Raw genomic sequence first — 16,583 nt, forward strand, 5'->3', positions numbered from 1 at the left:
GGGTAGAGTAATTTAGGGAACATTGACATTTTAATCAAATTTCCTCTTCCCCAGAAGGACGGAGGTAGTTTGTTCCACAGTGCAAATTTTTCTTTCATTTTTCCAATTATAGGGGTAAAATCAAATTGTCATAGTTTTTTTCATATTGTTTGGTATTGTTATACCTAGGTATTTAATATATCCGGGGGCCCATCTGAAAGGGAAGGTGTTTCCGACATTAGGTTTAGACATCTCCTGCCATACCGTAAGTGCCTCTGATTTATTCAAATGTGTAGTGTATCCCGAGAAGGATCCAAAATTCTCTATAGCTTTTATAATAATTGGTACGGATTGCTTTGGATTGGATACAAACAGAATCATATGATCTGCAAATAATGAGATGTTACTCTCGCAGTTTCCCATTTTTATCCCTTCGAATTCCTTAATATTTGATAGATATATGGACAGCAGTTGCAAGGCCAGAACAAACAGCAGGGGAGATAGCGGGCACCCCTGGCGAGTCCCTCTATTCAAACGGAACCTGCTTGACATTTCGTTATTAATCATAATTGCTGCCATTGGATTTTCATATATTCCCTTAACCATTTGTAAAAAGTTTCCCTGAATACCAAATTTCTCCAGTGTGTGAAATAGATGTCTCCATGCAATCTAATCGAAAGACTTTTCGGCATCAAAACTCAGTATTATCTTATTCTCCCTTAATTTATTGCAGATATGTTTCCTATTATAATAGTCTATAATTGTTAATACTCTCCTAATATTTACCGTGGGGACAAAACCTGTCTGATTTGGTGTTATTAACATGTGTATTAGGGGTTTAATTCGATTTGCCCAAATTTTTGGTGAGAAGCTTAAAATCCTGGTTGAGTAGTGATATGGGTCGGTATGATCCTGGGTCTTCCATGTCTCTTCACTTTTTTAGGTAACACTTTCATGTATGCTGAATTAAATGTATGCGGTAATGGTTCCCCATTCAATACTTTATTAAATATATCAGCCAAGATTGGTGCTATCTCCTGCTTTAAAAGTTTGTAAAATTCTCCAGTCATACCATCTGGTCCTGGAGTTTTGCCTATTTTTAGCGTTCATATTACCCCTTCTACTTCTTCAATTGTTATGGGAGCATTTAGGGTATCCAAAGCCTTTTTATTTAATATGGGGAGTTGTATGCGTGACCAGAAGGCCTCACTGTTTGCCTCATGAAATGGTCTTTCTGCGTATTATTCTTTATAGAATTCCTCAAACACTTCCAATATCTCTTTAGTTTTTTGTTGGCCTGTTCCCTGTGTTATTTTTGATTGCCTTGATTATTGTTGGTATATAGCAAATAGAGTGTAAATAGTAAATTGCTGTTTTGGAGGTTAGTGGCTCCTCCCACCCAGGGTTTAAAGCTCACCCCTCCCCACTGTCCATGTAAGCAGGTTTTCTCTTCATGCATCTTATTGCGACAGGTTCAATGCCAGGACCATCCTTCCCCTAATTATAGAGGTAAATAAGGATTTTAATCAGTTAGTGTTAGGACCTGCGATATTATGGTCATGCCTTTAAAGTCGCTCGCAGGCTTATACACTTTGGCCAAAGGGTTAACTAAATGACCCTTTTTCAAGAGATATATAGGTATTTCACTGTGTATTTTTGTCACATTGGATGTTGCTCTGGACTTCTTTGTTTCTAGTGCTAGTTTAGTGTTGAGGAGGTAGAGGGCTGGGCACTGAAATCGATGTTAGGATACGGGTAAAGAGCAGGATGTGAAAAATAAACAATTTATGAATGATGGTGCTCTAGAATGTTGATAGAAGTTGCGTCTTTTTGAGACTTTGCTAGAAGATATCCTCCTTTCCAACTCAGTTCAACTCCAGAAAACTTCCATGCCACTTACTGTATACACAGCAACTTATACACAGGACATTGCAACCGCTTGCATTACCGTCCCCAGAAGTATAAGCCCAGTTTAATGGTTTATTCCCACTAGAGAGATGGCTCAATTTAGCATACCAATTAGAGACAGGCTGTGTAGAGTATTCACAGCAGACACAGTAGACGGTTCAAGTTAGCACACAAAGTACTGTAGTCATGCAAAATGTGATCCAGAGTAGTTGCAAGGATTTAGAGCAGAAAGTGTATACATGAAATTCAGGAATCCATATTCTATGCCACTTAAAATGGGCCACTTTAATGGTGGGAGGCTGATAACCACTGCAGATAGGACAGGTAGTGAGGTGAATAGCACACAGATACACTGGATCACTGGAGATTTTATGAGAAGCTAATTGTATATATGCCATTTTTTCTTTTTCACGGAAATCGCTGGGACTACTACACAACTGTATATTCTTTTTCAATTTATCAGCACTTCCAAGTTGGAGTTATATGTTCCTAAAAAAGACCAAGGAAGACTAAAGAAGCTGCTATGTATGGCGAATAATAGGGACCGGTTTTAGATATTTAGATGTCGGTGTTCTAATTTGTTTGTCTTATTTTGTCTATAGATCATAAGCACTAGATATACTATACTGATTTAAAGAGATGTTTTCTATGTCCTGCACTTGTCTGCCTTTTCACCAAGGGATGGTATTTCCTTCCCAGTCCACGAGAATTCCACTCTGTTTCTCCGAGAGGCTGTCCAGCACTTTCAGGATCCCCTTCACACTCGCCTCGACCGTGAGGACGGCCTGAAAAATGTAGAAATATAAATCAGTGGGGGGGGGGGGGGGAAACAAAACAAATTATAGTAACTTTGTCTATATAAATGAATATTAGTTTTTGAAGTGAAACTTCCTTAGTGGCACCTCATTCGTGATGGGGCAAAAAAGAATTGTGGAGACAGAAATGAAACGGATGTGACGTCAGTGCTGGCAGTTGAGGCCGGGCTGTGTTCTGGCTCAGCCCGACCCCAACACTGACATCACACCCGCTCCACAAATCAGATGCGGCGGCGGCGGCGATAGCCGCCGGCGCCGCTCCTAATCGCCCCCCTGAGTCCCACCCCCCTCCACACATTGTGACATATGCGGCGGCGATAGCCGCCGCTCCTAACGGCCGCTGCCATGCCGCGCATGCGCAGTTGTGACGGCGCCGGTGATTCCCCGCCCGTTCCCCGCCCATTGATATGCTGCGCATGCCCGGTAGTCATGGCGACGCTCAAGACGCCATGACTCTCCTCACAGGGACACTGAAGCCCACACTGCTCCCCGGGGCCCTATGCAGGCCCTGATCTCCTGCGGCCTCTCCTCCCGGTGCATGCCCCGGCCGAGGCATAGAACTGCTCCGGTAACGGGGGGGGGGAGGAGGGGGGTGATGAGTGCGCTGCGTCCCCCACAGCACCATCAGAAGCCTCCGAGTCGGCTCCAGCTGACGATGACGCGCTTCTTCCTCTCCCCCCGCCGACACTGCCTCCATCTCCTCTGTGCCGCGATCTGGTAGGAATGGGGGGGGGGGGGGGCGGACTGCTGAAAGGGTCTGGGTGCAGGGAAAGGATAAGGGTGCAGGGAAAGGACAAGTGTGCTGGGGGGAGGACAAGTGTGCTGGGGAGAGTCAGGAGAGAGGGGGGCAGGACACACACACACACACATACATACACACTGACACATACACACACTGACTCACATACACACACACTGACACACACCCCCACACACTGACTGACCCCCCCCCACACACACTGACTGACCCCACCCACCCCCCCCACACACTGACTGACCCACCCCCCCCCACACACTGACTGACCCCCCCACACACACTGACTGACCCCCCCACACACTGACTGACCCCCCCCCACCACACACTGACTGACCCCCCCCACACACTGACTGACCCACCCACACCCCCCCCACACACTGACTGAAACCACCCCCCCCCACACACTGACTGACCCCCCCCCCCACACACACTGACTGACCCACCCCCCCCCACACACTGACTGACCCACCCCCCCCCCCACACACTGACTGACCCCCCCACACCCCCCCCCCACACACTGACTGACCCACCCACACCCCCCCCCACACTGACTGACCCACACCCCCCCACTGACTGACTGACCTCCCCGCACACTGACTGACCCACCCACACCTCCCCGCACACCCACACCTCCCCGCACACTGACTGACTGACCCACCCACACCTCCCCGCACACTGACTGACTGACCCACCCACCCCTCCCCGCACACTGACTGACCCACCCACCCCTCCCCGCACACTGACTGACCCACCCACCCCTCCCCGCACACTGACCCACCCCCGCACACTGACTGACTCACCCACCCCTCCCCGCACACTGACTGACTCACCCACACCTCCCCACACACTGACCCACCCCCGCACACTCTGACCCACCCACACACTGACTGACTGACTGACTGACTGACTGACTGACTGACTGACTGACTGACTGACTGACTGACTGACTGACTGACTGACTGACTGACTGACTGACTGACTGACTGACTGACTGACTGACTGACTGACTGACTGACTGACTGACTGACTGACTGACTGACTGACTGACTGACTGACTGACTGACTGACTGACTGACTGACTGACTGACTGACTGACTGACTGACTGACTGACTGACTGACTGACTGACTGACTGACTGACTGACTGACTGACTGACTGACTGACTGACTGACTGACTGACTGACTGACTGACTGACTGACTGACTGACTGACTGACTGACTGACTGACTGACTGACTGACTGACTGACTGACTGACTGACTGACTGACTGACGTACACACACACAAGGAATTCACACTTAGTGCAAATAGCTAATACATGGGATGTGTGCCGAGCACGCGCATTCTAAGTCAAATTTATTTGCGTTTTGTACAGTAACTGAAATTGTATTTTGATTTTTAATTAAAACATCACCAACACAAATACAATTTCTGTGATAAAAGTCAAAGAAGTTTCACTTACTATGCGCGTGCTCAGCACACACAGCTTTTTTTTTATGTAGCGTTCGCTGCCTATAATGTACACAGCACTTTACAGCGATGTTCATAAGCATGATAAGTCTCTACACCAAAGATTGTATAATCTCATTCTTGTGCATGAGTGATTTGCCCTTGGGGATTAGGACCAGGTATACCCACTTCACAGGAATTGATATCCCCACTGAGCGCCTCTGTAAGCCCGTTACACCTCTATCTAATTCAGGGGTTCTCAACCTTCTTTGAACAGGGGCACCACTGAAGGATTGTTCAAATCTCAGGGCACCTTTGCTTTTCATCCCTTCCTCATTAACCCACAAAACACTCACCCTATGTTTCACATCCACCCACACTCGTTTTACACACCCCACCTTCACCATCACACATCATATTCACCCTTTTATTCAACACACCACATGTATCCCCAATTATTTACCCAGCACAGTTACCCTCTTTCTTAATCATAAACATCACATTCACCTCCTCCCTCTTCTTGTTCTTACACCCCACACTAAGCACTCATCACATTCACCTTCCTCCCCCACACTAAGCACTCACCTTCCTCCCCATCCCACATTAAGCACTCACCTTCCTCCCCACACACCCAAAACATGTCAGCTGCTCAGCGGGTGTGTCCCGCCCTGCCTGGTGACGGAGAGGCTCCTCTCTCTCCTCTGTGCTGGGCGAGGAGAGGCGGGTTGCAGCCTCTATGTCTCCAGTCAGCACGGGGCGCACCCACTCAGCAGTGAGAAGACTTCTCCTCCTCCCCCCTCCCCCCCCGGGCCGCGGCACCCTTGGCATAGGCTCACCGGTGACTGAGAAACACTGATCTACAATGTGGAGAGGCTGAAGTATATGTTGTTAAACAAATAGCATATGAGAAGGAGCGGCTCAGTGAGTTAGACACTGACTCTGGCCCTGAGTATGAAGCCAAGGGAATCTCATTGAATTCCCTTCCCGGGGTCAGCTCCTTGTGACCTTGGGCAAGTCACTTTATCTCCCTTTGCCTCGGGCACCAAAAACATAGATTGTAAGTTCCACGGGGCAGGGACCCGTGCCTGCAAAATGTCTCTGTTAAGCGCTATGAATAACTAGCAGCGCTATAACAAACAATAATAATAATAATAATAACTATTATTATTATTATTATGACTTATTCCTACAACAGGAAAAGGAGCCCCGTCTCTCTGGCAAACAGTCGTACAGGTTTTGCCAGACTCTTCCCTCATCTCTGCAAAGCAGTTCTTTGCCTAAAACTTTCTGGGAAAGTTGTACAGTTCCTGTAATTCTTTACATAACCGCCGTTCATGAACACGCGCACATCATTTAAGTGGGGTGGGGTCTTTATTTAGCGCTACACCGTACGGAGTGTACGTAGAGAGATTTATGTATGCTAGGCGCAGTACCGTTCTAGAGAGGGGCTGTGTATGGTTTTGTCACTATACAATGTCTGTATCGTGTCCCTAGTCTCCAACAGAAGTAATGTAAAACGTTATGTACGGATGTAGCCGGGCGGAACTATTCCGGAGCTGCTGCGGTTTCGTGGAAGGTAAAAGCCACAGCTGCCTAAATCCTCACTGCCGGGGGATGTCACAATCACTTTCCCCGACAGCGGGGAAACAAGAGCCGCTACATCTGTAATTTGAGAGCAGGTCTTCCTGGTAAAATATTTTTATAAATAAAAGTTTCAAAACTTTTTTAAATGTTCTTTTAGTTATATTAAAGGACATAAAATATTACACACTGTTATGTTTAATTTAAATAGGATTTCTATTTACTTTTTTCAATATCTATTATCGGGATCAACGACAGTCAAGTCATTAGTTGTCAAAGGGCTACATTTTGGGGGTGTTTTTTGGTACCGCAGCCGTATACTCACACCAGGTCCTCCCAGGTCAGTCTGTACCCATCCTGGGTGGAGGGCAGTGCACAGAATGCCATCTTTCTTATACCCCAGTGACTGGCACTTAGTCAGCATATTCAGGGCAGCCTGCAGAAAGGATCATGATAATATGGCATCAGGTGAGTTTAACCACAAAACCAAACACCCTTAGTTTGTAATGTCCTGCAACAGCATCAGCACGGTTGGAAATGAAACAGAAATAACATACTGTATTGGTGTAATTTATAGACAAGGATCCAAGACCTTGGGACTCCCTTGCAAACTATATAGCACCAAAAGGAATAGAACTACTATTGATGAGACTCCAAGTGATCAAAAGGAATAGATGTGTTGCACTTAGCAAGAGGCCCAGCATCTGTACGCAGAGTAAGGCGTGTAATAGAGTGCACATGCGTCAATTAGAATTGGCTGTGTCCAGGCCTGGCGTTCCATACTTCAGCCGCGCACACGGCAGGGAGCGGTGGCGCGGCAGATCACAGCAAATACATGAAAATGTATATTTTCGCGCTGCTGCCGCGCCATGTGACGCTGCCAAGCCAATCACAGCTCGGCTACACACCACGCCCCCTAGCCATGCACACCACCACTTACAACATATAAATGAAATGCATGTGCCACGTGCATGCGCAACGCCGAGCGTGCACCCGCACGTGCACCAGCACCTACTATATAACAAGCCTAAGATTCCTAAAATAGGATAACACTATTTTAAGTAATACTCACTCTGCATCTATTAATGATTTTATTGTATAACTCTATCTCTCATTATTGATACTATTAGAGTATAATAAGCAGGATATCCTTATATGAACTACTCATTCTAATATACATTGAGATAGGGGCTATCTGCTTCGTGACTAAGTGCTATCCCCGTGAGGGTTAACGTTTGCACTGGTAATTCCAACAATAATAAAGCGTGACTCAAGACAGCTTCTCTCTATAATTCGGAATCTCACAAGAGAAGAAGAATTAAGGATACCCCCTTCCTGACAATTAAGGAACTAGGATTTCTGCGTGTGCTTGAATAAACAATTTTATTTGAATAAATACTCTTTTACGAACGACATTCTTATTTTAATCTATGTGTAGCCCCGACCCCCCGTTTACCCCTGTGGCGGGTGCAGGAACGAGGAGAGAGGCTGCGGGCAGTGGTGGGAGCGCTCTGGTGCTTAGGAGCTCCATGGTACACCTGGCAAGCAAGGGCTGCCATCTTGTAAGTCGCGCATGCGCACTAGAGCCGATGCGCATGCACAGTGCACCATTAATTGTGGCGGCCATTACCAGGCTCCGCAAGGGGACAACAATTCCCAGCAGCCCGAGGGGCTGCTTAACAGGTATAATATTGGTAGTGAAGGACTGTGACGGTGAAGGGGTACCCAGGCCATTAATAAAGGTATTTGGCCCTGCTGGGTGCCCCTGAACCAGATTAGGAATTGTAGAGTGTCAGCTCTGCAACCCAACCAGGGTAATAATACTGCAAATGGATTCGAAATGCCTGTCTCTCCCCCCCCCCAGTGATAAGGGGGCGAGATTAATGCCATGTATCAACTGTATAAGCCATGTAAGGGTCCCCTGAGTCATAGTGGGTAAATGTCGTCAAGTGTCAGCTCTGCAGCCCATTAATGCCAACAACTCTCTAATTATGTTACAACGGTCTGTGTGTGTCCCATCAGGTATAAGGGGCACACATGTATAAATCATGTAACAGGGTTCCCCTAAGTCATATGGTAACTGTGAAGGGTAAGCTCTGCAGCCCACTGCGGGTTGAGAGCCTGTAATACATTAGAATTGTATTTGTGTGTCCGGCTAGGAATAAGCGGACCACACGTGTTAAAATAAGCTACATTGAATGACTGCGGTCCCAGTTAATGGATTGGTTCCGAGGGTTGCAACAACAAGTACCACATCACTGTATTTAGGTCAATTGGATAAGTGTAGTTGCGCTTAGGTTAGTTCCGCGCATTGCTACACTGAGTCACGGCCTAAATCGTAGGTTAATTGGATAAGTATGGCTGTGGTCATGTCTTCGCTCCAGGCCTTGCAACAATGAGTCACTGCCAAACGCAGACAGGGAGAAAGTTTAAACCACAGACCACACATAATTAGATTCAGTAGCTAACTTGAGTTAAGGACATGCGGGAAAGATGAAAATTGGTGTGGGTACTGCTGGGGTAACAGTAAGGCAGCCATGGTTTATGTGTTAACTTTTGGGAAAAATAGTAAATGAAAGTCCCCCTCTTTTTGGGTATTAAAATTATAAAGAGCAAGGGCATTTACATCCAGACAGGTGAGGCAGCGGATACATTGGGAATTAGCAAGCTCAGTATATGACCGGCCATTCCGGTGAGTAACTCATGCATATCTTAAGTGCGGACATCTGGGACACCATGCTGAGAAGACTCCAGAGTGTCTAGGAAAGTCCGGACTTAAAAAGATACCGACATTTGAAAGTGTTACATGCCGGGAAGTAAAGATAAACAGTTGTGCCTGGCAAATGTCCATATGTCAGGGGAGGGGTAGACTTCAGGTCGCCAGGGCAGGGGGCTTGGTTAGGTATGCTAAGAGGCTCAAGTGCGAAGTTAGCACATGACTGTGGCATACCTTGAAGCCTCTGCCCGGCTCCCCGAAGTACTGGCAGAGCGTGCCAATAGGTTGGATTATTAATTCCCACGCAGTGATTGGATGCACAGTGTAAGAATAGGCTTTGTGTGTCTTCAAATGTCGGTGCAGCCAGTCAGGAGATAGATTCATCTGAGCTACATCGTGCGGTAAAACATACTGGACACCTAACAAGCTCCAATTAAACCCCCAAAATACCCACAACATATATATAAGCATATGAGTGTCAGAAGAGTGCTACTGAGCTGGCAATTGCATTAAAACCAGAGACATAACATAAAACACAGACAGAGCTCAGTTTTTAGCACATCTAGTGAGACTCATACACGGTACAGTGCCTAAATATATATGGAATAACTAATAAGTAAATGGTCTTTTAGTTTGACATTTTTGGCCAAAATTGTTGTAAGCCCCTGAGCCAACGCCAAGGCAGACCACATATCAGGGGTCCCTAACGCTAATATAAATTCTTAATAACCTGTTTAATAACAGGAAGAATGATTTATAGTAAATCTGTCAATATTAGCTGTAAAGTTCTGTCTGACTGAAGCTTTTATTAACCTGTACATTACCAGGAAAAGCACTCTGTATTAGAGATGTCTCAGCCAAACTGCAAGCCAAAGTTCTGTCTGACTGAAGCTTTTATTAACCTGTACATTACCAGGAAAAGCACTCTGTATTAGAGATGTCACAGCCAAACTGCAAGCAGGCAAGTTCCCCTGAGTGGAAGATGCTATGGAGTGAGCCCATAACCATTTAAATGTGGGAGGGGGTGAGCTTAAATTAAGTAGGAGGTTGCCAACCTCCAATCAGCTATGACTAGCTGGACAAGAATTGTAAAACATACTGGACACCTAACAAGCTCCAATTAAACCCCCAAAATACCCACAACATATATATAAGCATATGAGTGTCAGAAGAGTGCTACTGAGCTGGCAATTGCATTAAAGCCGGAGACATAACATAAAACACAGTCAGAGCTCAGTTTTTAGCACATCTAGTGAGACTCATACACGGTACAGTGCCTAAATATATATGGAATAACTAATAAGTAAATGGTCTTTTAGTTTGACATTTTTGGCCAAAATTGTTGTAAGCCCCTGAGCCAACGCCAAGGCAGACCACATATCAGGGGTCCCTAACGCTAATATAAATTCTTAATAACCTGTTTAATAACAGGAAGAATGATTTATAGTAAATCTGTCAATATTAGCTGTAAAGTTCTGTCTGACTGAAGCTTTTATTAACCTGTACATTACCAGGAAAAGCACTCTGTATTAGAGATGTCTCAGCCAAACTGCAAGCCAAAGTTCTGTCTGACTGAAGCTTTTATTAACCTGTACATTACCAGGAAAAGCACTCTGTATTAGAGATGTCACAGCCAAACTGCAAGCAGGCAAGTTCCCCTGAGTGGACCTATTTTGATCTGGTTTGAAACTGATTGGCCGGCGAAGCCGGCCAATTCAGTTAAACAACAATTCTACTTGTTACCAAGTAGAACAAAGAAAAAACCAGTCAAACAAAAAAAGTAAATGAATCCAACAAGTACACTGCTAAAGTGCACTTAAAACAGAAGGGTTAATTCTGAAGAACCCTTGATGGGGGGTACCGAGCAAAGCACCCCGCCTAACGCCCACTGGGAGGCAAACTCTGAAACCGTCCCAGTTGACTCGGCGTACGAGTACTCTGCCTGAATACGGGAGTGCACCAGCGCCCGGAACATGGCCACGATGTTTGTTGGAACCCTCCCCTCCAAACACTGCTTCCTGGTTTTACAAATGGCTACCTTAGCCAATGCCAGGAGCAGGTTGACCAGGAGATCCCTAGGCTTATCGTTCCGGGACACTGGGCACCCAAAAATAAAAAGTTGAGGGGAAAAACCCAGCCAGAACTGCAGGAGAAGGCTCCTCAAGAAGGACATGAGGGGCTGCAGTCTAGCGCAACTCGAATAAATGTGATATACGGACTCCCGCTCGCCACAGAAGGGACAGGCGGCGGGGGAGTCCGTGAAGTGTGCCAAATACTCTCCTGTGCTCAATGCACCGTGGAGGACCCTCCAACCCAAATCCCCGGCGGGACCGGGAACCAAAGATGAATAGAGTTCCCTCCACCGGGGTCTCTCGCCCTCGTTCGCAGGGAATACCCGCCTCCAGATGGTGTCTGGGCGGGTGACAAGGGCGAGGTAATGCACTATATGGAGCACAAGAGAATACAGGACTTTCCTCGGCATGCCGCGGAAACACGCCGGGGACATATCCCCCAACTTGCTGAGGTTGGGGGAAAGAAGAGCCCGAGGGGGTTGCCGTGGCTTCTGTTCCACGCAAAAATCCGGAGAGCTGAAGTTGATAGGCTGACAAGGCTCTCCGGTCTGCAATAACCCCTCAATGAAGGTGCGTGAGTCGGGGTGGATGGCATCCGTAATCTCCTGGATCAAGCGACGAGGGATGCGGGCAGTACGCAGACCCATACGGGGCGCGAGCACCTCTGCTCTTACCCAGTATCGCCGCCCATAGTCCAGGAGATCCCCGACTCTGGTCACCTGCGCCAGGATTAGCCGGCGGCAAATAGAGGGTGAATCCAACATCCGAGCCCCCACTGCCGGATTATACAGCAGGGGCTCGGCGAGGAAATCAACCCCCACCGCCTGTTCCTTCCTGGTCGCGGAGACCAGTTTCCAGGCCTTAAGTAAGTCCCGATAGTATGCCGGCAGCACCGAGAGGTCTCTACCTAAACCCTCGGGCCTGATGATAAACAGTTGCCGATCATACCTCATATTGCGCAGCTGGCGAAAGAAACTGGTTGCCAGCTGGCACCACTGCGGAGACGGATCTGCGAATAGGTATCTCTGCAGGTATTGGAGGCGGAAAGTGTGTAACTGGGAGCGAACACACACCACTCCCTGTCCACCCTCCTCCAAAGGGAGACACGCAACTCCCGCAGAGACCCAATGCTTCCCTATCCAAAGAAAATCCATCAACTTCCTCTGGATCTTGTTGATAAATTCGGGGGTCGGACCCATGGCTATCAGCCGGTGCCAAAGCTGACTGGCCACCAGCTGATTAATCACCAGGGTTCTTCCCCTGAGGGAAAGCATTCTCGACAGATACACCCATGACCCCAGACGAGCAACGACCCGTTCTTCAAGATCACTGAAGTTTTCCGGGGCCGGGACCTCCGCAGCAGACAGGTAGACTCCCAGATACTTGAGAGTATCGCCCTCCCACGAGACATTCCGAAACGCGGGGGGCAAGGAGTCCACCTGTAAGGGACCCACCAGAATGCCAGAGCACTTGGACCAGTTGATCCGAGCAGAAGAGGCCGCGGTATAGACCTCTTGGCACGCTTGTGCCCGCTCTAGATCATCTAGGTCCTGGGCCACGAGGAGCACGTCATCGGCATAAGCCGACAGGACTACCCGCATGTCAGGTTCCCGCAGCACCAGCCCGGTGAGCCTCCTCCTCAGTAGGCAGAGGAAGGGCTCAATGGCCAGCGCGTACAGTTGCCCAGACAGGGGGCACCCTTGACGTACTCCCCGACCAAACACAAAAGGTGCCGTCAGGGACCAGTTGATCTTCACCAGACACTCTGCAGAGGCGTACAGCATCTGGAGAAAGCCCACAAATTGTGGGCCGAAGCCAAACGCCTGCAGGGTCTGCATAAGGTAACGGTGATCCACTCTGTCAAACGCCTTCTCTTGATCTAGGGACAGGAAGGCGAGTGATAGACCAGTCCTTTGTGCGTAATGCATCAGGTCCCGGACCAGAAAGATGTTGTCATGAATACTCCGGCCCGGGACAGTATAGGACTGGTCGGGGTGAATCACCTCTGCCAGCACGGACTTGAGCCTCAGCGAAAGCGCTTTGGCTACGATCTTATAGTCCGTGCTGAGCAGTGATACCGGTCGCCAGTTGGAAATCTGGCGGAGATCCCCCTTCTTCGGCAGCAGAGACAGTATTGCCCGCCGACACGAAAGGGGCATCTCACCGGTCTCCAGGGCTTCGGCTAGGACCTCGGTGAAATCAGGTCCCAGCATCTCCCAGAAAAACCGGAAGAACTCCACAGTCAGCCCGTCTAGACCCGGCGTTTTTCCGCGGGACATGAGATTGAGGGCTTCAGAGAGCTCGGCCAGGGTCAAAGGTAACTCAAGCCGCTCCCTTCCATCCTCACCGACCGTGGGAAGCCCCTCCCATAAGACCCTGCATTTATCTGGCTGGATTGACTCCGGAGAGAAAAGATCTACATAGAATCTCCGGGTTCTGTCCCGGATGCTCTCCGGGTCAGTCAAAGGAGTACCGTCCTCTGCCAACAAGCAGGTGATATGTCTACGGTTTCCCCTCTTTTTCTCCAGCGCGTAGAAGAGTCGCGACCCGCGATCCATCTCGCGAAGGAAGTGGATGCGGGATCGCACATACGCCCCCCGAGCTCTCCGATCTTCCAAGTCCCGGAGAGCGTACTTCCTCTCCACGTACATACTCTGCAGGTATTGGTCTCCTTCCACAGACAGCCTCTTCTCGAGATCGAGCACCTCCTCCCTGAGGGCCTCGATCTCAGCATCGCGCTGCCTGCTGGCACCTCTGGTATACTCCTGACACACGAGGCGCAGATGAACCTTGCCCACGTCCCACCACTGCTCTAACGTGGCAAAGTCTGACCTGCAACCTCTCCAGGCCATCCAAAAGTCTCGGACCGACGTCTCAAACCCCTTGTCCTCCAACAAAGTATTGTTGAAGTGCCAATATGCGGCTGAAGGTGCTGCAGGTAGCAGCGTCACCGTCACGGACGCACAATTGTGGTCCGAAAACGGCGCCAGCCTAATGGCACTGGACTGGGCTCGCGACAGGCTGTGGCTGGAAATATACAGCCTGTCTATCCGGGACCAGGACATCCGTTCACCCCTAAACACCCTAACATGTGTGAACTCAGTGGATGCCTCAGGATGTTGTTCTCGCCAGACGTCTACCAAGGAGTAGCGGGTGATGACCTCCCGCAAGGCCGACGCAGAACACGGGTGTGGCTCCGGACCATTCCGGTCTTTCCGAGCCTCGAGGGTACAGTTAAAATCACCCCCGAGCACCACGTATTCGTTCGTGTCGACTGTCTCCAGGTATTCAGACATTCTGACGAAGAACTGCCTTCTCAGGGGTCCGGTGGCAGGAGCATACACGTTCAGGAAATTAAACGTGTAGTCCTCGTGTCGGACCCTGATATGCAACAGGCGACCTGGAACAACCGTTTTGGCAAGCAGCAGCTCAGGTTGAAAGGATTCAGAGAACAGGGTCACCACCCCACAAGATGTCGAAGTGAGGTGGCTGAAAAAGACCTTGCCTCGCCACTCCAGATGCCAGCTGGCTTCAGCCTCTGGAGTGGTATGGGTTTCCTGCAGGAAACTCACAGAATACTTTCCCTTCTGTAAAAAGGAGAGTACCTGGAACCTGCGCAACCCGTCCTTACAGCTGTTTACGTTAAGCGTACCGATGCTCAAAGCCATTGGTAGTCAAAGAGTTTTTCCATCCCACAGGCGCTCAGGGTGCTATACCCCGAGAAGCCTTTACGTGCTCTCGCATCAATTTGTAGAACTTTAGGGCACGAACATGTTCATTAGACCCTGAGATTCTGGCCTTGCGGTTGGCCCTGGTGTATACAAAAAGAGAGTGGAGAATGAACGAAGCATCCTTCCACTTCTTGAGGGCCAACTTCACCTTCTTTTTTCCTTGCTTGTGAAGGGTATCTCCTAGGAACTCATCTATCTCCTGGGCAGGGATAACAGGGCTCAAGGAGCCCACCGACTCTGCGGTGCCAGAGGATGCCTCACTGAGCCCCAACTCCCCAAGCTCCTCTTGGCTGAAAAACTCAAGACCCCCGCCCCTCTCTGTGGGAGCCTTTCTCAGCCCTAGAGTGGGTCCCCTCTTCGGTGTTTCCACGAGGGGGTCCACTATATCCTCCACATCCAACCCCTGGGTAGAATCTTCAGGGGTATCTGGAGGCGGTATGATGGAGGCAGCGGTCTCCCGAGTGTCCTCGGGGGCCACAGAGGCACCCAGTGCCCTCCTAATCTCCTCTATCGCCGTGTGGATAAATGGGATGCCACAGGTGTTCTCACCAACCGCGGGAGGGCACTCGCCAACCGCGGGAGGGCACTCGCCAACCGCGGGAGGGCACTCGCCAACCGCGGGAGGGCACTCGCCAACCGCGGGAGGGCACTCGCCAACCGCGGGAGGGCACTCGCCAACCGCGGGAGGGCATTCCTCAGCATGCACCCCAAGGAGAGAGTCCAGCTTGGCAGTCATCTCTGACAAAGACCAAAACTCTCTGCGAAGAGGGCTCACGTCAGACACCCTCCAAGTGTATCCTGAATTGCTCGCTAAAGCCTCCTCTCCTACACCTGCCTTCCCTGCTCCATCCTCTAAATCCTCAACCATGGGGGTCAGCCCTAGCCAATCCCCTCCTTCCGGTGACATAAAACCTGACTCGGCCTCAGGCGCTTCACCCAAAGGTGGTACAGCCGGAGGGAGATTCTGGTCGACCCCCGAGTCTCCGAAGACAGCTACTTTCGGTGTGATAGGTTCACCGAAGCACAAGTCCCCGGGGGATGTTCTCCAACTGGGAGGAGTGTTGGAAGGCTTCCCAACGTCCATTTCTAGGGGCAAAGCCTCATGTTGTTGAGCACTTTGACCTTCCACCCCAGGGACGCCGGGTACCTCCTCTTCCCCTTGTATTCCCTCCAGATCTTCGAGGGGGGGGGGCTGCATATTTATGGATTCCGGCTCACACTGGCTAATCCTAACCAGTGGGCCGGACAGGGCCACCCTGTGCGGAATTGCTGTTACATTCCGCTTCGGAGACTTCTGAGGGTGAACGTAATACGGTTCACCCTCCTCGCCCTCCTCAATCACCCTCTTGTTTTTGTTTTTAAAAGGCTTCTTCCTGGGGGGTGCTTCCCCAGAAGAGGGTGCCACTGTCTCTCCAGCCGGAGCTTCCTCCTGCTCCCCCGCACCCTGTACGGTGCTTACATTGGGGGTAAGGTGTTCTTGGGGGGGGACAGTGACAACAGAGGGTGACTGTTCTGGGGTGACTCTTTTCTTCTCCCTCTTTTTTGGGGGGAGAGGTTCAGATGTCACTGTTTGAGA

The 16,583-nt window shown here is 49.5% G+C and overlaps 1 protein-coding gene across 1 annotated transcript in view; it reads right to left on the reverse strand.

Annotated features, from left to right (window-relative positions):
- Window positions 1-287: 287 nt before the first annotated feature.
- Window positions 288-16,583, reverse strand: part of LOC142470150 (C-signal-like) — a 40,249-nt gene continuing 23,953 nt past the window's right edge. The window contains exons 6-7 of the mRNA XM_075577106.1: window positions 6,814-6,924; window positions 288-2,672 (exon numbers count right to left, since the gene is read on the reverse strand). Coding sequence (XP_075433221.1) covers window positions 2,559-2,672; window positions 6,814-6,924 — 225 coding nt within the window. The 3' untranslated portion in view covers window positions 288-2,558. The remainder of the gene's footprint in view (window positions 2,673-6,813; window positions 6,925-16,583) is intronic.

This window comes from Ascaphus truei, chromosome 19 (genome assembly GCF_040206685.1).
Source record: "Ascaphus truei isolate aAscTru1 chromosome 19, aAscTru1.hap1, whole genome shotgun sequence".
Lineage (NCBI taxonomy): Eukaryota > Metazoa > Chordata > Amphibia > Anura > Ascaphidae > Ascaphus > Ascaphus truei.